This window comes from Gallus gallus, chromosome 2, assembly GCF_016699485.2.
Source record: "Gallus gallus isolate bGalGal1 chromosome 2, bGalGal1.mat.broiler.GRCg7b, whole genome shotgun sequence".
NCBI classification, from domain to species: Eukaryota; Metazoa; Chordata; class Aves; order Galliformes; family Phasianidae; genus Gallus; species Gallus gallus.
In genome coordinates, this window is record NC_052533.1 from 35,126,878 (window position 1) to 35,149,624 (window position 22,747).

General features: G+C 37.5%; 1 protein-coding gene across 11 annotated transcripts in view; it reads right to left on the bottom strand.

The window, feature by feature from the left end:
* The window catches only part of SATB1 (SATB homeobox 1), a 91,600-nt gene that overhangs the window by 48,734 nt on the left and 20,119 nt on the right, over positions 1–22,747 (bottom strand). For 10 of the 11 annotated variants that reach the window (XM_015281489.4, XM_015281485.4, NM_001199644.2 and 7 more), the window contains 4 exons: positions 20,909–21,144; positions 16,927–17,103; positions 15,947–16,073; positions 15,096–15,219 (listed from right to left, as the gene is read on the bottom strand). In XM_015281489.4, coding sequence (XP_015136975.1) covers positions 15,096–15,219; positions 15,947–16,073; positions 16,927–17,103; positions 20,909–21,119 — 639 coding nt within the window. In that variant the 5' untranslated portion in view covers positions 21,120–21,144. Of the gene's footprint in view, positions 1–15,095; positions 15,220–15,946; positions 16,074–16,926; positions 17,104–17,363; positions 17,430–20,908; positions 21,145–22,747 lie in introns of those variants that run through there. The other variant, XM_046923162.1, reaches the window with a different exon arrangement.

Sequence of the window (22,747 nt, forward strand, 5' to 3'; positions counted from 1 at the left end):
TTATTAATGATCAAAGTAAGAATGGCTGTAATTGCAACACATATTAAGGTACTATTGCACATAGTTCTTCCTTATCTGTGAGACACAGAGGCAGACACTTTCCATGTACAGGGATGACGAATATAAACGCATCATACAAATATCAGGCGCATTCGAACGCTTCACATTCATCAGTCAATCTCATTTCTTTTTCACACGTCGCCAAGAAAATTGATAGATGGCAAAACCTGGTCACAGCTCCTCAGTCTTAACACATTGCCCAGAAGTCTACCCTTGAAAGCAAGTTGCAAGACTTCAAGATCGCAAATTTCCCTCTCTTGCCTCATTCTGTCCCTCCCCCCATACACTGAGCTTCCAGTCCTGCTCTGAGAATCAGAAGATCTAGTCTGAAATGGTGCCACCTTCACAGAAATCCCACTATTCTGGAATGATACCATCTGTTGCAGCCCAAGTGCTCTTTTTTTAGCCAAATAAGTTAATTATAATTAGGCATCATACAACTGTGTGGAGGTAAGGGTAGAATTTGTCGCAAAGTTCAAGCTGAGGTTTGTTTCACGTAGCTTGAACCGAATCCCATTCTCTCAGGGTTATTAAATATCAGAGATTTGAAAAACAGGCACCATAATTTCTTAGATAAATCGGGGAAAGACGTTACCTCTCAAGCAGGATTCTTTTCCTATGCCCATCAAATAAAAACTGATAAGACAGCAGTATCAAACGCCTTTTGTGCTGCGTCAAAAGCTAAGGGAAGGAATGTCCTGCATGGCACAGGAGAGAACCGTGTGTTTCTTGCTGGCTGGTCACCTCAACCAGTGGTGCAGGTGCTAAAGGGAGGCATTTCACAGACATTTCCCCCAGCACTGTTCTCTGACCAGGTGAAGCATTGTTCGATCATCACTAAAAGTATACTGTTGTCCTTTTTGCAAACCAACAAAAACAATGTTAATCAGGTTAATTCAATCATCTAAACCAAAACTGTTCATGCTTTTCTGCCAAATCAACCAACCACAGCAAAATCTGTTATCAGTGATTGCTCAGCTTCCAGTCAAAAAAGCTTTTAACCCCCACAGTCCCAAAACTTCCCCTAAATAACCTTAAAATTGTTTTTATATGGGCAGAATGAGGTTGTTTTCATGCCTCATGAAGGGGCAGTTGGGCTGCAGTATTTACACAGAACAAATACATACTGACAGACTTAGCAGAGAGAAAGAGCAGTTTCCTAAAACAACTCAGCTGAATTAGATATTGGGGATTCCTTTGCAAATGAAGCACTCCCCTCAGAAGGAGCGTCATAACCCAAACTTATTTAGGCCTTTCAGGTTGTTTAACTAGGAAAAAAATCCAAGCTTTTTTGCAACTCATTCATTGGTGTTTAAAGCTTCAAGCCTGCTCAGTGGAAGGGGCAAGGGCTGCAACAACTTATTTACACAATTATCTAAATACGATTAAACAGCTGATGGACAAATATTAAACTGGAAAATGTATAGTCATTTCAGCTTAATGTAATCCTCTTTCTGTAAACACCCAAGATGATTTTTTTTCAACCAGAACAGTCCTGACATCTCATAAGCCTAAGGGTGAATAGCAAGAGATTGTTTTTGATAGTTATAAATATTCAAAAGACATGCAGACCATCTGCTTTCATAATACAGGTAAAGCAAGACTGAAATGGTGACTGCTGTATAAAAATGGTTCTTTTAACAAAGTCTTCCTCTCCTCGAAAACTATAAAGACAGATGTCAAAAACTGTTTACACAGGGTAATCAGGAGCGTGCAAAATGTAATATTCCTTTTACACACAGTGCTTGCTAAAGAGATTTTTTTTTCTTTTTCTTCCCATCTGTGTGTTGCAACACATTTCTACAAGTTAAAAACATTTTTTCAAACAGAGATCTCATGAATACCCAAAAACATGCTATCTGGTTTCTGAATGCTAATTAATTTCAACTAAGGAATCTGATTTTTTTTTTCTGTAGGAAGGAATGCATGCTTTTGAAATGGAGCACTTCAACAATAACAGCCACTGAAAACAGAACACCCCACAAGTTTAATTTTGCACTAGTTTGACACTGGCTATTTTCACAACTGTTTTGCATTCAAACCCGCATCTGCTAAATCTGGCTATAAGACACAAGGAGCTATTCTCCTGCTTTTCAAAGGGGATTTTATTTATGTTTTACTATTTGTAAAGATTTCAGTATAAAGCTTTGTAACATCATAATGGTTTTGTCAAGTGATAAGTAGAAGGTACCTTGTCTTCCTAGCAGAATATGAACAGTGCTGCCTATAAACCTTACAGTCAATTTTCAGAGCTGAAACACTAATCTTGACAGTAACCTTTTAATATATTATATTAATGGCAGAGAGGTGTTAAGCACCTTTTTTTTTAAATAATTCTCAATAAAACGAACATTTACTGAATAATCTGTCAAACTACTGGCTCGGTTTTTGAAAGCCAAACTTTTAAGGCTCTATCCTATTTTCTCTCCCATAAATCCTTCACTTTACATCAGCAGGATAGCATGTTCCAGTCCTGTAATCCTAATATGCCTTAAAAAAAAAAAAGAAAAAGAAAAGAAAGGAAAAGGAAAGATGTTATGAGTCTTTGTCCCTACACTTAGTTTGAATACTGATAAAGTTGCAGAGCAGAACTTCAAGATTTGGCTGGGAGGAGAGATCCTTTCTTAAAGGACAGAGGAACTTTGTTTCTCCAGTTTTAGCTCCTATCAGTGTTTTTGTTTGTTTGTTTTTACATAGAAACTGAAACATCAATTTTAATGCAATCTGAACTCTGAGAAGTCTTTCTTTCTCAGGAGACTTTACATTAGCATTTTTCAAATGAGAATGAACACTCAAGCACCAACTGGATAACATAAGATCACCCCCAAATCAAAGATTTTAGCCTGCCTCAGCCTCTGCCAGTCCACATGCTGCAAAAACTCAACCAGGGCAAAACATTGCTCCTAATGCTCTAGTATGGCACAGAACCATCATCTGCCACCTCAAGTAAAACCAGACCTGTCGCTCAGAAACATCCAGCCACCAGCTGCAGTTTAGGAATCACAAAATAGACAGCTTAATTGAAGATGAAAAACAACGTTAAATTCACTGGTCCTTTACCTTGAACTCCTTTATGTGTTAAAGTAATGCAATGGAATTTGTTGACATATGCCCTATAAACATGTAGAATAAGGAAAAAAAAATAACACAGATGGACAGAGCAGAAAAAAAAACTTTTGTTTGTGCCTTTGGCACTGCACTTGGATGGCTATCTGACCTCTATACTGCTGCCAGGGTCAGAAGAATTAAGGATCTGCATGGCAAATGCTGGTCATATAAGTTAAAAACTGCCTAAAGGTGTATTTCAAATTATGACAAAAGCTTTCCTTCCAATACGCAAGCACTTTTTTCCTCCTTTCTCCTGTTTTTATATAGTATAACTGATTTCTTCCTCCTTTTCTGTCTTCTTATGTGGCCTTTTAGAATTCTAAAAGCACACTTTAATATAAGCATACAGCTACATCGAATGTGATGAAGGAAGATTACAAAACAAAGATTCTCAATAAACTATACATATATAAATATATCCCCACACCAGAAGATTTTGAAATACAGAGATGAGGATTCAGCATCTGAAGAAACTGATCCTTGCATTAACGTTTGCCATTTGGTAAAATAAATTCCTAGCTGTTGTTGCATGACCAAGCAGCTTTCTCCCAACGTTTTCTGAGCATCTCCCACTGATGGATATAAATAAAACTTAAACAAGAAACTGCTTCCCAAGATACTAATCTTACATTTACAAAGGATAAAAGCTTAAGAAAGAGGAAGATAGGTAGGTGGGAAATGTTAGTTCAGATCTGAATTGACTTTTTAACTTCTTTACAAGCTGTATGTCATAGTGCCCTGCACTTAAAAAACAAACAAACAAACAAAAAAAACCCCTCTACCTATAAAATGTAAGGAGATGTAAGGTGTTTTAGTCTTCACCGTCAGATGTCCAACATGAATCTTTATAAGCATCCTGATTTTTATTGCATGCCTTGTAAATGCTAAGTACTTAGTAGTAAAAATATGGATAAAACTTAAAATGTAAAATAATCAAAATTTAATAAGTTAATGCTTGGTTTAATTCACTGAATGAAAACGTCCCTGTAGTTTGTGGGGTGTATTATTATACCCTAAGATTTTGATTCAGTGGAGTCTGCAGGAAAAGTTCTGAAGCCAGAGAGCTCCATGGATAAAGCAAGCACTATCCATTTTAGTCAGGAATCTGACTGAAATACTTGTAGGAAGTAACTGAATTCCTTTGTACTGCTGTTTTTGCTTAAATTGGGAATGCACATTTTCAAGTGCCTGTCCCTATTACTCCCACTTCTGTGCCCATCACAAAGCCATCTTGGAGCACAGAGGCAGATTTTCTGCCAGATGAAGATAGCCCCACGAAACTCCAACCATGGAGAGTGCTTTGAGTCCGTGGGACCAGAGCAGAGCTACTCCAGGATAAGCTCTATCCCTCCTCCCCAGCCCTGGAATATGATGACAGAGACTTTTCCTCAAGCATTCCCCTCTCCCAGCTGCTGCTCCTGCACCAGGCACTCTCACAGTGCAACGTGGGCAAGGCAAATCAGCATTTCTTGTACAAGAATGAAGGCTGGGATAGGCGGGGTCTTGGAGATCACAGATTAACCTGGTGGAAAACTGAAGTGAGATACAGCTTCCATCTCTCTCTCAAGTAGATTGCTTTTATTTCTAACAAAACACTTTTAATCTGGTCAGACTGCTTCTGACTTGTTTCCTATCTGGAAAAGACAATCCTAACGCACATGCTTCCAAATGCTATTCTAGTGCAAATGCTTTGTGTGGCAGGTGACATTTTAGATCTATTAATGCATAAAATGCAGCTTTCAGCACACAAAATATTTCCACAGAAACAAATCATACATTTTCCTGATAGAGATGCAGATAATCTCTCTATCTTCAGTGAACCACAATGGTGATTTTCCACTACAGTTTTTGTAAAACGCTGTTCAAAATTGCTTAGCATTATCCACCATGTTATGGAAGATTTCCTTGCTGGGAAATAGGACACGATTTTCAGCAAGTCTCTTCTCGGATTCCACTGTTCTGCTAGGCAAAGCATCAGATGTCTGGCATGAAGTTGAGCCCTAAGGCATAATGTCCAGACAAGAAGTCATCAGACTCAGTAGCACTAACAGTTGTCTTGCTCAATTTCTTTTGGTGTTTAGGATAAGTCCTTTCTTTGATCTCTTTTCCTTTTCCTACAGAAGATTTTGCAGTTTTTTAAAGCCAAAAGGGACAGTTTCAAGCATCTATTTGGACTCCACATAAAAACAGACCCTAGAAGTTCATCCAGCAATTACTGAATTCAGCTAAGTTACCTGTGGCTGAGTTAGAGAGAACATCAGATATTGATCTGAAAACTTCTTGTGCTGGATCTTTCACCACATCCCATGATAATCTGTTTCACTAGATAAGTACTTTTTTTTTTTTTTTTTTTTTTTTTAATGCATGACTAGCTTTTAGTTTGCACTTTATTGATTTCAGCTCCCAGCTTCTCTTATGCCTTTGATTGCTTAAATACCCCTCTAGTGCCAAATGCAACATCCCCTGCCTATCTTTTGTTTAAATGGTTAAGTGTCAGATTTATCGTTTCAGGCCACGTGCCACATTATGAGCCACCTGTACTTCTGATTATTTTTAAACCTACAGACCCCAGTTCATGAGGATATTTACCTTGTTAAAAATACATGAACAAACTTCGTTGCTCTGGGAAGAAAAAAAAAAGAAAGGAAGAAAAAGAAAAAGTAAAGAATTACCAAGAAAAAAGGAGTTATAGCATGAAATTTGCTATGGATTCTTAACTTCTGCTTGGTAAAATCATATGCAGGTGACACTTTAAGCAGCTGTGCTAGACAAGGTACTAGTTTATCCTCTGCATTATTGCTTTCCACTGACAAGTGTTTGTGAGAAGTCTAGATGCTCTGAAGAGTACATAAAAATATGCAAAGCTTGATAATCTTGAAAGAGAAATGTTCCAGCTAGCTTCTGTGTGGAACAGGCACGTGCACTTTGAGGTTCCATTCATTCAAAAATTATCCTAGATAAGGTTTTGCACACAAATCTCCTTACAAAATGTGCAGAATTGGGCACACAGCTTTAAAAGCCTGGGGACATACTAGCTGGCAAGTATGTTATGGTGGGATTTTACTGGGATACATACATAAATAGAAAATCCCACAATTCTGAAAGAGTACAGATATACTGATTTAAACACACACACACACACACACGGTAAATTATTTAAAGAATTGAAATCTCTACCTCTAGAAAGGACATAAACACTGATGTCCTTCACACGTATCTCAGTTTTTCACCATCACAAAATCCGTTTTTCTCTATGGTAGCTTGCTGAAAAGTAACAAATCCTTCTGAAAGATGGCAAAAGAAGGAACAGGTTTGACTTTATTGTAGTTCCCTTACCTCCTAGTACGTAGGTTAATCATTCTTCACAAACTTACAAAGAACTGCAAATCTCAGTGTAAGGAAATCTCTGTACTTAGGAAAATAAATAAATAATAAGCCAGAAAAATGAAGAGATACGAATATGTGAGGAAAGTCTTTGAGAGCCTTTCATGTGCTCCCATTCCTGGGGAAGAGAATTCTTTCTTTCTGACTCGGTTATTCCAGTCCTGGAGTGAGGCAGGTCTGAGGCTGCTGCTGTCCTGAAAAACCTGTCCTCTGATAACTGCTGCAAGGCATCAGGGGAACCTGATACTGTTTGTGCTGTTCTTGAAGTGTCCAAGGAATAGGAGACAGAAGTCTCCCTCGCCTTAGGTTTTCCTAAATTATTATTAATTAAAAAGAGAAGAAAAAAAGAAGGGGGGGGCAGGGGGAAGAGAGGAAGCAAGCTTTGAGAGTTTTGCTCAGGGTCTTTTTGAGAAACACATCTCTTTGCTTCTGTGTTGCAATTAGAGCCAAGAATTGCATGAGTCTGGTCTAACAAAGTGAGAGGTGCTCATCCCTTGGCATCACCTCTCAGTAAGTGGGTCCTGCTTTGCTCTCATTCCTGTCTACCAGAGCATTACAAATTCAAGTAGTTTTCTCCAGACGGATCTTTATGCCTACACCGTGTGCCCTGACGCAGGCATTAAATCTGCTGACAGCAACGCTCCAGCACCTACAGAATTTGCTCAGCTTTTGGGTAGGTTTTATAACCATACTGATATCCATGCCTCCCACCACCACTAGTAATAACTGAACCAGTTGGGGAAGGTCTCTGCAAACCCATCGCATCAGTGATTAAGACATAGACATACGTATCTACTTGCCCCTTAAATAGAAGGCTTAATTGGCGATGTGGATAGCCGTTTCCTAATGGACAGAAATTAAACTCCATTTAATTCCTGAGCAGACACTTCCAATGCACAAGGTTTACCGCACATTTGGAGCGGGGAGAGGGGGGAGGAAGGAATGAGCTGCACGCACGACTCTCCCTACCTCTGACAATCACCGAGGAAAAGCAACATGAGGACCAGAATGGCATAAGTGTGGCAGGTGTGAATTGACCTGCATTGGCAAAGCTGTGAGCTGGGAAACTTGCAAATCACATGGTTGTGCAATACTTGGCTCCAGTCAGTGCTATCATGTTCTTTATAAAAAAAATAAAAAAATCTTAAAGACATGTACATCAAGTTAAGGGATTAACTGTCAAGTGACATTACCAAAACAGAGACAATATATTTCTTTATTGTTAATGAAATTCAGTTAAAAGTGAAGGAAGTGATAAAGAAAGTACTGTATTGTAATGTATTTTACATAAGAACGTAATATAGAAAGGGAAATGCAATTAAATCTTAATGTGGACTTTTTATTTTTAGTTTATCATCTGGTTTACATTTTGAGCCCCTTTGCAGCAGTAAATTATGCTGGCATTTCTTAGGGAATAGCTGCCATGTTAATTTAGTTTAATAAAATAACTGACAGAGAAAAGGGGGAAAAGAAGCAAGAAGAGACAGTACCCCCCCACACACGTACTTCTCCTTATCTTTAGCTACGTATTCAAATGTTTTCTATATGAATTGTCCGTGGTCCAACTCCAGCACCATGTAATAATACAATACATTACAACACAGTACAATACAATCTTGGATTTCTGTAGCGCCCTTCATGCAAGCATCCCAGGGTGCTTTACAATCATTATGAGTTAAAATTAAAACTGAAGCACATACAATTCCTAATAGAATCATTTTAAAAATGCTAAACAGAACAAATAACTTTTAAGTCTAGATTTAAAAGTCCCAACAGCCAGAGCTTTCCTTACTTCAATTGGCAATGAGCTCCAAAGCTAGGGAGCAAAGCGACTAAAGGCTCTCTCATGTTATGTTAAAGGATCTCTCATGTTGTTTATACTTGTGCAGTCCTCTGCAGCCAACAATTTGCCAATAGGAAGAAGGAAAAAGACTTATTTGCAATCTTGCTTTAAAGAACATTGGAGGAGTGGCTTGTTAACCCTCTAATAAAGTTATGGAAAGAAAATCAGAGTTTGCACTTGGCCATGACTGCATTAAGCAGCATGAATGAATGAATACAGAATTTTATATACATAAATATAAATATATATACATAAATATAAAATAAGAACACCACAGCAAATATTTATGATGAAAGTTATTCCATATAACATTCTCAAGATCACCGAAAGAGTGAAACCAAAGCTGAGTAGGGCTCAGGTCAACAATACGTGCCCATTACAGAAGGAAAACAGATCTGAAGAAAACATGTCACGTTCCTTTTTTGTTCTGTCACTTCTCTAAAACTTAATGGCCATACAATACAGATAACCCCTCACATGATGCAGTTTGCAAAATTGCTGAGCTATAACATTAAGTCTACACACGAAGCGGGGAAGATCGTCACAAAATTTTTATTCCCTTAAAAAAAACAAAACACATGACTTTTGTATTTTGTCTTCTACTAAGCTTTCATGTGGACAGCTGCTTATTCTTTCATATGGCTGACTAAAGGGGAAAAAATAAAATGACAGAATGAACACTAGTCCCATCTCAGTACTGGACTTCTTTTCAGAAGCAGAAACACATGACCTCATGAGAGCTCAGATAGATACTTAGATTGACATGTTACAGAGTTCTCTGAACTCAGAAACTGCACTTGCTTGAGAAGCATTAAGTGCTGACCTCATAATTGTTTTGAAAAGGGACTTTAACTTCTTCACTGTTGCTAAACTGAATGAAGAGGCAGAAAGAATGTCTCTTCTACCTTAGTAGCTGCTACCCAAACAATCTGATTGATATAACTGCAAAAGCGTGAGCATTTAGGAGTATCCAAAGAACAACAATCAATGATCAAAAGACTAAGCAATATGAATTTTGAACTCAACTCACTGTCCTCAACAGAAATACAGCACTAGTGAGGTCAACAAACAGCACATGAAGTGTACGCATCCCAGATAGAAAAGTTATTTTTATGATTGCATATAAAAAAAGAGTTGAGTGTCCTGAGAAAGTCCTTAAAACCAGCGTTTTAAGGCTCACTTTGTGGGCTTCCAGCACCACAAAACCAAACCTTGCTACTTGGCCTCATGGAGAAGCTGCAAGACCAGGATCATGTCAGAGCCCATTCTGCCCCATCCCATCAGTAATAGGTTCTGTATCTCACTCAAAACGCCCATCTTGTCAGGATGACTAAAAATCCTGGGCACAAATTTTAATAGTTAATTGAAAATGTTGTAAAAATCTTGATACCTCATAAGCTAGAAGAGACATCAGAGGGAATGCTCTTGAGCATCTGGGGGTGGGTTGGGAAGGACCTGCCTGCCAAGACCTGAGCCCAGGCCCTCAAGGATTTACTTCCCCGAAATAATTAATGACATCTTCAAAACCTAAAGTACAGTAACTTCTAAAGTAGAAAAAGGAGCTACATTCCTTACTGATGTTATTAATTACTAGGTGGGGGGGAAGGGGGGAGATGTGCGGGCAGGAGGAGAAGATGAAGAGAGGAAAGAGAAGGGAAGTACAAGCAGCAGAAAGCCCAACTACCTGGTCTCAGGTCTAGGCAGGTAAAATTGAAAGGGGAGGACAGAAACCATCTTTCAGTTTTGTGAAGAAATAATTAAAAAATGCTCATAAAGCATGTGGATTTTGGCAACTCTTAATAGCTCATTCCTTGGTTATTTATAGGTCTGGAAATTTTAATTTTAGTAACAGCAACTTTTTTGAGTTGTGATGGGGGTGGATGTTCAGATATTTAGAAAAGCAGCCAGGAAAGGTGAGAGGATTTCCATATCTCTATCGTGCTGCTGGTTTGCTTTGACCGCCAGGTACACTCAGATCAGGTAAACTGAGAAACACCGATGTTGCAAGCAAGATTTCTTCCTGGCATGTCTGCCAGATCACATAAAGCCTGCATGATATCTGCATAAAACAGCATGCAAATTCAGGGCAGGATATTTGAACAAAGAGCAAGGTATGTGATATATATTGTGCCCATGTCATATGCCTGCAATCATTCACTTCAGGATGGAATTTTGCTCAAAATGCAGTCAAGATGTCTATATTTATCACAAGTGCAGAACTACTCAGACTTCAGTATCATACCAGTACTTGTTCTGTGGGTGCACGCATTTTACGGAATATATCCCTCCCTGATCATTTACTGCAGAATTATGTAAAAGACACTGGTGGGGGGGAGGTGACTGCAACACACAAACATTTTTTTACATTTATTTTGAAAATAACACAGTATATATAAATTACTGTGTTTGTACGTATAACAGACTTTGGATACATTCCATGGAAATATTCATGTCTCCAACTATACTGAAAATATTAATCTATGAGATTTTACTATACATCAGTCCCGGAATTTCTCTTCCATGCATTGGCTATTGGTTGCCTTGAAAGTTAGGGTAGGCATGGGGAATTTCAAAGGATGTGCAAGACAGAGGAAAAAAAGAAAAGCAAAAATGAACTTTGTGTTTTGGTATGTTATGAGGGAAGACTAGTATACCTTCCTTCACAAGTGCTTTTACAGCATCATGATAAAACAAAGAAGTGAAAGGCTCAAACCTGTTTGTGAATACTAACAGCAATCATTCTGAAAATCTTTTTGTAGAAAAAAAAAATTGGGTAAGATAATATCAGTTGGAAAGTCAATGTCATTTGATCACTGCCATATTCTCAAAGCACTACCCAGATACTAATTAATCTCTACAATCTCTTAGTTAGGTAGGTGAATTATTATCTCCCTCCTTTGGAAAGGTGACAGGAACTCAAGATAAGGGGTACATCTGTATCTTCAAAATCGCACCAAAAGCGAGTTTGTTCCAGAATTACCAAATTAACACCCAATTTTTTTGTGTGCATGTGTGTGTACATATATGTAAACACACATACACATAAAGAGAAAGAGAGAGAAAATAAGTCAATAGAAAAATAATGAACCCTGCAAAATCCTCATTAATAACAGCATAGATAGGATCTGTAGTATTTCAGTTATTTTAGCTGTAGGAGACTTCAGCACCAAAATCCAAAACAGAGCAAAACTGTGAAAACAAAGTACAAAATTATTAGAACTAAGGCTTAATAGAAAGATGGTATGAGTAACATTAAATAAGTGCAACAGGCCCCATTGCCTGATTACTTTAGAGCAGCTCCCAACAGACTGAGGTATAGCACAGCTTCACTGTACAGGGCTGAAAATAAAAACTGCGGTAGAACAATTTCTTTATAACTCTTAAGAAACTAAAGAACAAAAACAAGAGGGAAACAAGATCTTAACTACTCATGAGATGCATAGGTTTAATGGGATGCACAAGATGTCCTGAAACTGAGCCCTGGATTAAATTCCAAGTTGCCTTTCCCCATCAAAAGAGATCTGGAAAGGAAGCAGAAACGAAGCTAGCCATGCATATCAAACACAGGAAGTCTTTCACCCAGCACTAGGCATGTGCTGGTAGTCTCTAGCAATAAAATCTGTAAATCTGAGAAAAAGCAGCAAAACACACTGCAGCACATAATCCAGAAAAGATTCAGCTTTTTCATGTCAAATCTGTAGCACCCTTCTATCTTGTTTTCCTAATATAAAAAATAAAATAAAAAAATAGAATAAGTCTCCAGACCTATGCTCTCAATTTCACGGCAGCTGAGAGCTGCGCATTTACTCCAGCCTTTCCCAAGGACTCCTATTCAAGTCAATGAGGATTCCTTGAGATGTGGACTCCTACAGCAAGTGGTAAACCTGGTCATCACCGAATGGCCATGGCAGTCTCAGAATGAGACAGCTGAAGTAACTTCAATAGAGCCTGTCTATTCAGCAATCCTAACGGAAGAATCACAGTGGTATTTTACTGAGGAAGGCATGAAATGTTTCTATCTGTACACCCCAAGGTTTTAGTTTGACATGAAAGCAAATGCAGAAAAAAAAAATAAAAAAAACAAGTAGAATTTGCCATTAAATTTTCTAGAGGTCTCCTTGTCGCTATTTATTCAAGACAATAAATATGCTTGTGCTAGAAAAATATTTGCTCAGTATTTTTGCAGTTCATAATTACCGATATTCTACACAAAAAAGAGCAATTTTCTAATATAAAAATGCAAGGTGAATTAAGAAAAAAAAAGGTAAGTTTTAAATGAGGATGATTATTCTGTCTTTCATGCTTAAATTGAGCTCCAGAGATGCCACGTATTGAGCACAGCAGCTTACATACCCTCCAACAAACCCATTTGTACCTACACAAAACAAGGTACTGCTAATGACAGTGACAGAAAATGATAACTAATCTCGTTTCCACTTTGAGTCATTTTTCTGTGGTTAATAAATTATATCCATAACAGTGTTAATAACGTATGGTACAGTGCCATTGCATTAGTTTGCATTTGTGATGGAGAACTTCATATAGCGCTATCTATGCCCATGAAAGTACACGAGGAGAGACCACTGGTCTTCTCTTAGAAGAATCCAATGCTGGCATTTTGATCCTCTAAGAAAACACTGCTCTCCACCTTGTGCCTTGCGCTTCTCACCTCTGATACAGCAGCACAGCACTGCGGGCAATTCACAAACTTGACTATGTTTAATAAAACACTTTTAAACCTGTCTGTGTAGGAACAATATACAATTAGTTATTGGTTAGGAAAATACAGGAAGCATTTACATCAATTTGGTCATCTGAAAAGGACGCTGTTGGACCACCACATTTTCCTGCAAGCTCCCAGAGAGAAACAGGAAGATTTAGACCAACTGATGGATTTTTGACCAAGCATTTATTCTTCCAAAAATTAAAACAAAATAAATGTATTTTAATTTAATGTGATGTAGTCTTTAAAGAAATGGTCTGCCAAAAAAAAAAATAATTAATTCCTAAGAAATCCAACCAGTGCAGCACCAGTAAAGATAAACAGATGACAAAAATACTAAGCATGTTTCCAACAGCAGGAAAAAAAGGATCTTATGTCTTTAAATATATTTTACACACACACAGAACAAAAAAAAGAGAGCAAAGTGATACACAAGCATCCTCAAATCAGAGTTCTGTAATTTGCGGTTCTGGTAATCTCAGATGCTGTCTCCAAGTATAGTTATTATGTAAGGTGGTTTTTGCCCATTGAAATTATTATATTTAAAAAAAAATGTTTTTTTTAAATTCTTTTTAAAAAAAAGTAATTACTGAAATCTCTCCAGTAGCATGATACTGTCATGAACAAAGCATTTCTATTAAAAAATGTTTTTCTGCTTTGTAACTGTGTCATCTATGTACATACACAAGTTTTCTATATGAAACCATATGCCAACGTATATATGAAATATTCCATCTCTATACAGTTTACTGGCTTTCCATCAGTCTAAAGTAAAATTAACACTATAATACCAAAATTGAGAAAAATACCAAATTATACGCAGACTCTGTGAGCCAGCAGTGCAAAAGCTCACATGCTTTTATAATATGTATGAGCAAGATAACTTTGCATACGTATCACTGAGATGGTTTGCAACCAGTGAAGATAATTTTGATTATTTCCACTTCAAAACTTCCTATATTGGAGCCACATCAGTGAAAACAATCTAACCATGGGGGAAAAAAGAGTGATGGGAAAACAGCCTGCTAGTTTTTCCAGCCCCTGGAAAAACAGAGAGAGTCAAGTCCTCTATAGATTAACTGAAGTCTTTCAGAAACAACGACTCCAATATTCTGAGCAAAAGAAATAAAATCTCCATAAAAATAACTTGACTTCCTTTTTCCTTTCCCTACCACAATTTGTATCACGTAGTTGAAATTCTCAAATTTTGTCTCCACTGCACCACAATAAAATACAATTTAAAACCTTAATGGTAACAGCAAATACAAAATTCCCACCACAGTACCGCTGGCTTCCATACTGCGTAGAAAAAGGAGTTGCTCCCTCATGGTAATTTGACAAAACAAAGACAAAAAACAAGAATACGACTAAGACTTCAAGGAAGCATTGATTCAACATTTAACAATGCATAAATAGAGATTTCATTTTTTGTTTAGGTCTATTTTGATTAGAACTAATAAATGGCTGATTTTCCTTTGGTTGTTTGCAACAACAACATATCATCCAAAGAGCTTTATTTTTCGTTCCCCTCTTATACAGCATGCCAACGACTGTCTCATTTTATGAATTAGCATTTAAAACTACTGCAGGTTATCTAACAAGCATTCAGATTCAGTAGTACTTTTGACAGCAGTAAGTAGAGAGTCTTTTAACATCTTGAACACATGTGCTTGAAAAAAGTAGTTACATCAAAGCAGTTCAAAGACTGAAGACAAAAAACCAGTTAAAATCCAGTTTGTCGTGAGACAATTTTAGTGTGGTGTAAACAGCCTTTCACAACTCCCTATGGGAAATGTTGTAAGACTACATTCAAAATGAATCAAGCATATTTATAAAGATCATGAAGTGGTCAAATGAATTTGCATTTTTGGCAGATTCGCTCCACAGATACTACTTGCTGCAGTCTGTAGAAATCTCAAATCTCACATCAGTGTTGCCGATAGTGCTTTATTATTTATTACATGTTATGCTAAGTACCTGTGAAAGGGGACATTCCTTGGCCAATGAACTCTGGTTCATATCCTTCAGTAAGTCCTTCAGAGCATTTCTTACTGTCGTGTGAGACCATTGTTCAGGAGGCAAGTCTTCTAGTTTAGGGCAACTATTTGAAACACAGATTAGAAAAGGGATTATTACAAGATTGCATCCTGCTGCAGAACATTCCTTTAAGACAGACAGATTTCATTTTGCGCATCAAGCAGATGCATCTGGAGATTGCTCTCGGTCTCCTGATTGTTCCGATTAGTTAATTACTTTATACAACACATCTGCTGTATTGATGCATGAATTATACATCAGCTGCATGTGGCGACTATTTTTTCATGTTACTTCTACCTTCCTGCTCTGATGCGCTTGGTAAAACAATTTAAGGTGTAATGCTTTCTCACGACTGATCATGAAAAGCATTAATATATTAACCATTTTTTCCTTTTTTGTTGCCACGAAATTTAAGAACCTAGACAGCAACAATAAGTGCGAGCAAGTCATTCTTTTACAAAATGCACACAGATGGTACTGTTCATGATATGCAAAAATATTTTTCTCTTAAGTAAACTTTATGTAAAATGCCTTCTTGTAATGCATCATTTAATTGACTAAAATGCAATATAGTTTTAATGAGATATCCAAAGAAAATCTATGTATCAGAGCTATAAAAGTTTTCTGCAATAGTATGCTGTAAGTTAAAGAAGAATTAGGGTAACTAAAAGGGAATTTAGATAAGCCTTTGTACTTAGAGCACATGGCACAGCAGGAATTAAATACAAGCAATATTAACCAGAGGAGCAGACAAGTAACAGCTCACTTCCCAGAACTGGTATTCAACTTACCTGTGTAACTGGATTTTCAGTGTGACCACATGATACACATCTTGCAGCATGTCTGCTACTGTAGCATCAGGGGCATCTGTCACATAGGAGAGTGGAACTGGATTCCACTTTCCAACCTGGATAAGCCCTGTGGGATACATATAAATATATACATTTTTGTTTGGAAGGGGAGGGAGCACAAGAAGAAAAAAAGAAGAAAAAGAAGAAGGAGAAAAAAAAAAAAAGGTTATTTACCTGTTAATTCTATATATCTAAATATCTAATTTTAACAAGATCATCACGTTTGTTTCTAGCCTTGACAATCTGGCACAATATACCATCAGAAAAGCAGCTCCCCCAAATGCAACCCCCCTCGAACATCACCAAGGATGTTCTTTATCTATATTATGAAATTACAGAAAAGCATTACAGTAGAGAACCTTTTAATATGTATAGAAGCATATTTTCCTCAAGTATCCATGAATTCAATAGGACATGATATAATAGCTGCCCTTCTTAATAAATTATAAAGGATTTTGCAATGCAAGGACTGAGTTAAAAATAATAATAGTACTTTGCAGTCTATAAAATGACGATGAACAAAATAAAAGAAACAGAGCTGGATATTCAGTCATAAATGCAAGTTGACTCTCAACAGTCCATCTGCTCAAATATGCTTTACACTTCCTTGTGGATCCTCAGTGGAGCAGATTATTAAGGTCAATAAGCATACTAATGATTCAGTTGAAATCTTTTTTTTCTTTAAAAAAAAAAAAAACAAAGAAAGAAAGAAAAAAGAATCTACCTCAACATTCCACACGAACAAACTATGCATTAACTAAACAAAAATGCATTAAGGAAAGAAACAAAAAGATGAAGATAGAATCTGCTAGAAGTTTAACAAGTGAAACTTGCATTGCATTCCTGAAAGAAATCCTGCCCCTCCCCCGCAGCCCCTCAAACTAACACTATTCATCGTACAATTTCATCACCTTATTTACCTTTAGCTTGGGCAGCAGAGCTGTGAGAATATCCAAGGGATAGCAATGCCATTTCGATCAGTTGGTTGAAAAGCATGTCCTTCCTCACCAGCACAAATTCTGCATGCTCCTCCTTAGAATCGTACTCAATGGCATTTTCATAATGTTCCACTACACAGAAAACTGGAAGCATACTTCCTGTAAAAAAAAATTAAATTTCACATATTAAACTGAAGTAATAGTAGAGTATGTGGGTCTACAAAGCGTTATGTAAATAAAACCTGTATGAACAGGCAGATGAGGCATCAGGAATCATCACAAATATTTGATAAACATATTCCCGGAGTCCTTTCCCCTCGCCCTCCCTCAAAAAGATAAAGTTCTGCAAAACATCGCTCTCTATGAAAAGCAGAAATGCAAATTTATCTTCCTCGATGGGATACAGATGAAGGAATTACCTGCTATAGGAATCACAAGGTTAACTGAAGAGAAGTTGATTCTCTCTGTCCTGCCTGATTTGTTGTGAGTAGCAGGCAGCACGAGAACCTAAATACACACTGCAGATGTCTTCAGTGTGAGCCATTTTAGTACCAGCCACATAATTTTGTTCGTTAACACTAAAACTTTCTCAGTTCTGCCAAAAATATTTCATTACCTTCAGCATCGACAACAAATCACCTCGCGTGTTATACATTCACTCTGAAAAGGGCACCCGAGGAAACAAGGCAAAAGTTAACGCTAATTCATGCCTCATTCATTGAGTGCACTTGAGCACTACTTTCACTTGCATCTTTAAGAAACAAATCATGATTTCAATGTCGTTTTAAGGAGCATACCTGCAGTTCAGGCTTTTTTTCTGTTGCCTCATATACGCACATTCAACATTCCTGGTATTCACTGCTATTTCGGTATGCCTGAAACCAATTACCAATTTCCAGTTTCGTAGCATCTCATGACAGACCCTTCCCTCTGCCTCTGCACTGAATATTAAGCAAACAACTTCTTTCCCTTCTTTTTTATTTATTTTTTAATATTTTTTAAAATTCCTTCTTGATAACAGGCAGAATTACTAACCAACAACCCAGGCCGTTTTAGGGAAGACAACATCCCTCGCAGCAGCCAGATTACCAGACTTGGAGAAAACCACCACCCCTCCCCCCCCCCCCCCATCCTATAAAGGGCACCTTATCCCACAGCCTTAGGTTCAGCACTGTCCCAGGATAGAATCTCCCAGAGACAGAAAATGAAAGGGTTAAAAGCAGATGTACCGAACTGCCTTATGGCAGCCTGCCAGAGGGGTATCATCTTTAGCATAAATGATGACAAGGGTTATTTTAACAGGGCACCCAGGAACTCCAATTAGTCCTACAATGTTAATGCCTCTATAACCACTGCCCTCTAGACTGACAGAGCCTCCTAACCTGCTCTGGTGCACAAGGCATCCTGCAGCTGAGAGAGGAGATTTACTGCTGACAACAGAAATGCTTTAATATCACGTCTGTTGATTTGTGCTCTAACATACAGCAAGAAATCACGGTAAAAAAAGATACCTTTTAAGCTTGTATATTTAAACTACATCTGTTCACCAGAGAGTCAATCTCTGGCAAACAAACCCCTTCAGGCTTGCAGGAAAAGCTCACAAACTCACTCCAATTTGCCCAATAGGCTCAGCATGAAAGACAGGACTAAAAGCTTGCCAATATTTAGGCAGTGCAGGAAGGAGGGTTTTTTGGGGTTTTCGTGTGTTTTTTGTTGTTTATTTGTCTTTTTGTCTTTTTTCTTTTTTTTTTAAATCTCATTGAGACTGGTCAGGAAGAGAAAAAAGACCAAAGCAAAAGTAGTACATGCAAACTGGTGATTTCTTCATTGCTTTTAATTAAGCTGTAGAGCTTTCCAAAACATACACACCTACTTCGTCTGCAAAAAGGTTTTGTTTCCCCCCCCCCTCCACACTCTCACAATTGATGTTTCACCTACTAACATCTGACTGAAAGAAAGGGCTCAAAATTCTTAAGTAGTTTCACTGCTAATACCTGAAGATAAAAAGTAAACAAAGCCTCATTTTAAAAAAAAAAAAACAGGCAAACACACTCAAAAAACAGCTGAGACAGATTTGTCCTTTTCCTTATCAGTAGCTACAAATCAGGTTATGATCAGATAAAGCTAGCAAAGCACAGGTACTGCATTGTGTGTCAGCACACTTTTTGACATGTATGTGCTCCCAGGACTTAGAGCATTCCAAAAAAAATGTACTTTAAACAGCACAGGAGAATCTCCTGGCCAAATTCCTATGTCCAGTATAGCTTATCAGAGGTGGATCCTGGTAGCGCGACACAGGTATCATCTGACTACAAATCAAGCTACTAAATCTTTTAGCAAACTGTCACTCGTGTCCTTCTGTTAATGTGAAAAATGTTGTACAGGAGAGCACAACCTTAGCTGGCTGATCTCTCCTGCTAGTACTTGGCAAGACCTCCAATTGCAGCAACTCCATAACCTTCTAGTATTAAAGGGGAGAGCACTGGTCAGTGCTCGCTGCTAAAAATACAGCATGATTTAAACCTGAAGGCAGTGTTAGAGCTTTTGCTGAAGGTTTATGAGTCTGTGTAAACAGCACGTCTACCATAAGGAGCAGTGAAGTCTGTAGAATCCTTGTCTAAAACTGTCCTGGCATTAAAGTTTGCTGTGCAAATATCACATAATACCAGAGACAGCTGAAATCTCCTATTTAGGAATTTATGGAACTTATATGTTTGCAGGCGTCAGAAAGTCCTTTTTATATAGCCCCACTGCTTCACTGTACAATATTAATGCACTCTGCTTGAAAAGCCGTAATAAATTATATTTTTAATGCTCTTACCCTGGCTTTCTTAAGATGCGTACATTCTTGGCAAACAATCAATAAATAGGGTAATCATGAGCAGAGGCCAAAGAATTTGCTGAAGTGCTGTTTTGCCATTTTTAATAGATAAAGATCTAACAATACGGACTGCTGTGTCTGTTCATCTCACGATCAATATATTCTTTGTTTTCGCCAAACCAAGGAAAAAATAAATGATTGTACGATAAATGTTATGCATCAGACACAATGAAATTCCTCTGCCTTCTAACTTTGTGCGTTTTATAGTCCTGGTTGCATTTTGCACTTAGCTTAGCAAACGCAAGAAAAATCTGGATTATAAACATGTACCGACCATACAGAAGTAAAGGCTGCTTTAATACAAATGCAGAATTACATACAGCATGTTTTTATTTAAACTAGCAAGCCTGCAGAACGTGGTCAAAAAAAAAAAGGGAGGGGGCTATATATTTCAGTATGCAAAATTTATAGATTTTTGTCCATTGAAAGTATTTTTAAGGCAAACAAAAGCCATCCATATACAAACACCAGTGATTCTAAATGTGCCTTTTCCTTGTGTAAATGTCTAATTACAGCAAACCAGCCACTGAAAAATATGACACCCAAGTTGTTCATTGTTCAATAATGAATTGTACTTAAGAAAATAAACTGCGAAGACTGACATCATAAATGACTTTTCCAATGTGATACCTCAAGATTTCCACACTCTTTAAAAAAAAACTTGCAACTGTTATGGAAATACTGCTGTCCTTCCAAGATTGGACCATCGTTCAGAGGAAAGGCGAGAATTTGTTTTGAAGTTTAGTCTTTATTCTTACAGATTTCTGCATTTCTGAGACCAACGCTTACTCAAAGAATTAACACATTATATTACTTCTATTTCAACGTAGGAATTTGCTTTAATCAGGACAGCTAGCCTTTACCTTAGCAAAAATCAGACTCCACCCTGTAAAGCAAGATGCTCCACCCAAGCATGAAGCTTACATTTCCCAAATGTGATTTATATCAGAGTTGGGAATATGTAGTATTTTAGAATGGAGATTTAATCCTGAAATATAAATGAAGTAGAATCTGCAAAAGTATGCTTCCCCCCACAAATATTATAACTCATATTTCTCAAATGCAGAATTAAAAAAGTGTTACCTTTTCTAATATTAGTTTTCATCAGGTGTCCAGAGTGTTTTAAAGGCACTCCTTGCATTTTAGTTCCTGTACTTCCAAGTCTTCCTCTTCCTAATGGGCTCCCATTCTGTTCCAAGCGCGCAATTTTGGCTGGTGGACCCTTCGGATCGCTTACATTGTTAGACATTTCTGAATGTTCTTTCCCCTGAGTTGCCTCGTTCAAATGATCCATACTCAGTCCCGCCTCTAAAGATCACCTGCCATGATTCAAAAAAAATATATGTTGTACACGTGTGCGCATATGTATACGTACACAGCCTGCACATGTACAGAGATCTATATGCATCATAAGCCCATAAGGACGAACAAATAACTATTTTAAACAAGGCAGAAGATGCCTTAAAAAAAACCACACAACAAACTTCTCCAAAAAAATGACCCCATGCCCCAGTTTACAGAGAGATTACACCATAATCCAATGGAATTATTTTTTTAAAAGCCAAATACAGTACCCCTTTAACAAAACCTTTACAGATATTCTTACAAATCTGACAGAGACTAAGACTCATAGAAATGATGACGTTTGTCAAGATACGTGCTCTAATGCAGCTATTGTTACAAAACGCACGGGAAGGTTTGTTATTAATCCTGGGTGGTTTTATTGTGTTACTAAAAACAAGGGGGAGAGACAGAGAAAGAATAAGATTCCAGTGAAACTGCTCTCAATCTACTTGATAAAAAATGGATGCACAACAATAGGGAGATTGTTCAAACTTTAGCTGAGGAAGCAACAGATTTATTAGTGAAGTAGAACATTGTCCATTTGCAACTTCCCTCCCACACCTTAAAGATAAAAATTAGAAGAGAATTTAACATTTAACTTCAGAAAACAGCGGTGAGAGGTGGTTGCTTTGAGTTGCCTGATTGATTTTTTTAGGGAAAGTCCAACAACTTCTGCAAAGTTTAAGATAAGCATGTGAAGGATTCTTAAGGCGTTAGGCTTTAACTGTTAAACAGAGCAGTCTCTTATTTTAAATTTATCTTTTTAAACTAAGAAGGAAAAAAGGCAGCATCTCACAAAACACGGCGCTGAAAAAAAAAAATCACAATTTCGACAGGACTTTTAAAAGCCTTAAGGATAAAGAATCTCTTGGTGATGTGAAGTTACCTACTCGCACAGCTATATGAAACCCAAATTCGGAAGTAATTTCAGTAACAAATTACGAAAAGGTGTATGTTAGCTTGCCTGTATTTCCCTTTTCACAAACTTTTGAAACCACAGTCCATGAGAAACAATTCCATCTAAGTCACTAAAAATCCCCCACACCTAGAACGTAACGGAGTAAGTTTCGAGGATTTTTGCCACTCATCAGAATCTATTTTACCAAGTATAGGGGCCATCAATTGCTGACAAGTGAAACATCTTTCAGGTTATGATTTCATTCATCAATACTGTTATGATTGTCCGGGATTTTACCCTGCCTTTCTCTGACAGAGAAAGGAGTGACTGTGCTGACAATTACGCCATGCGTATAAGATAATCACTAAGGACAGGTGACTAGACATTAATTTATGAACTAGTATTTACATTACTGAGCGCAACTTCTAATACTGGGGAAGTTCTATTGAGAAAGAGTGGTGCGAATCTGATAATTGCTACTTTTCTTTCAGTTGCCTAGTAATTCAGCACGTTTTCTGCACATTTCATCGCAAAGCTATTAAAGCATAAACATCTCGGGAATTTTTTTATATATACTACTCTATGCCATTGGTATATATGGCAATGACAATTCCATAAGCTGTTTTTTCTTGCGCGAACACTGCACTGCTTTTCCCGATAGAGTGAAGAAGGAGGTAATA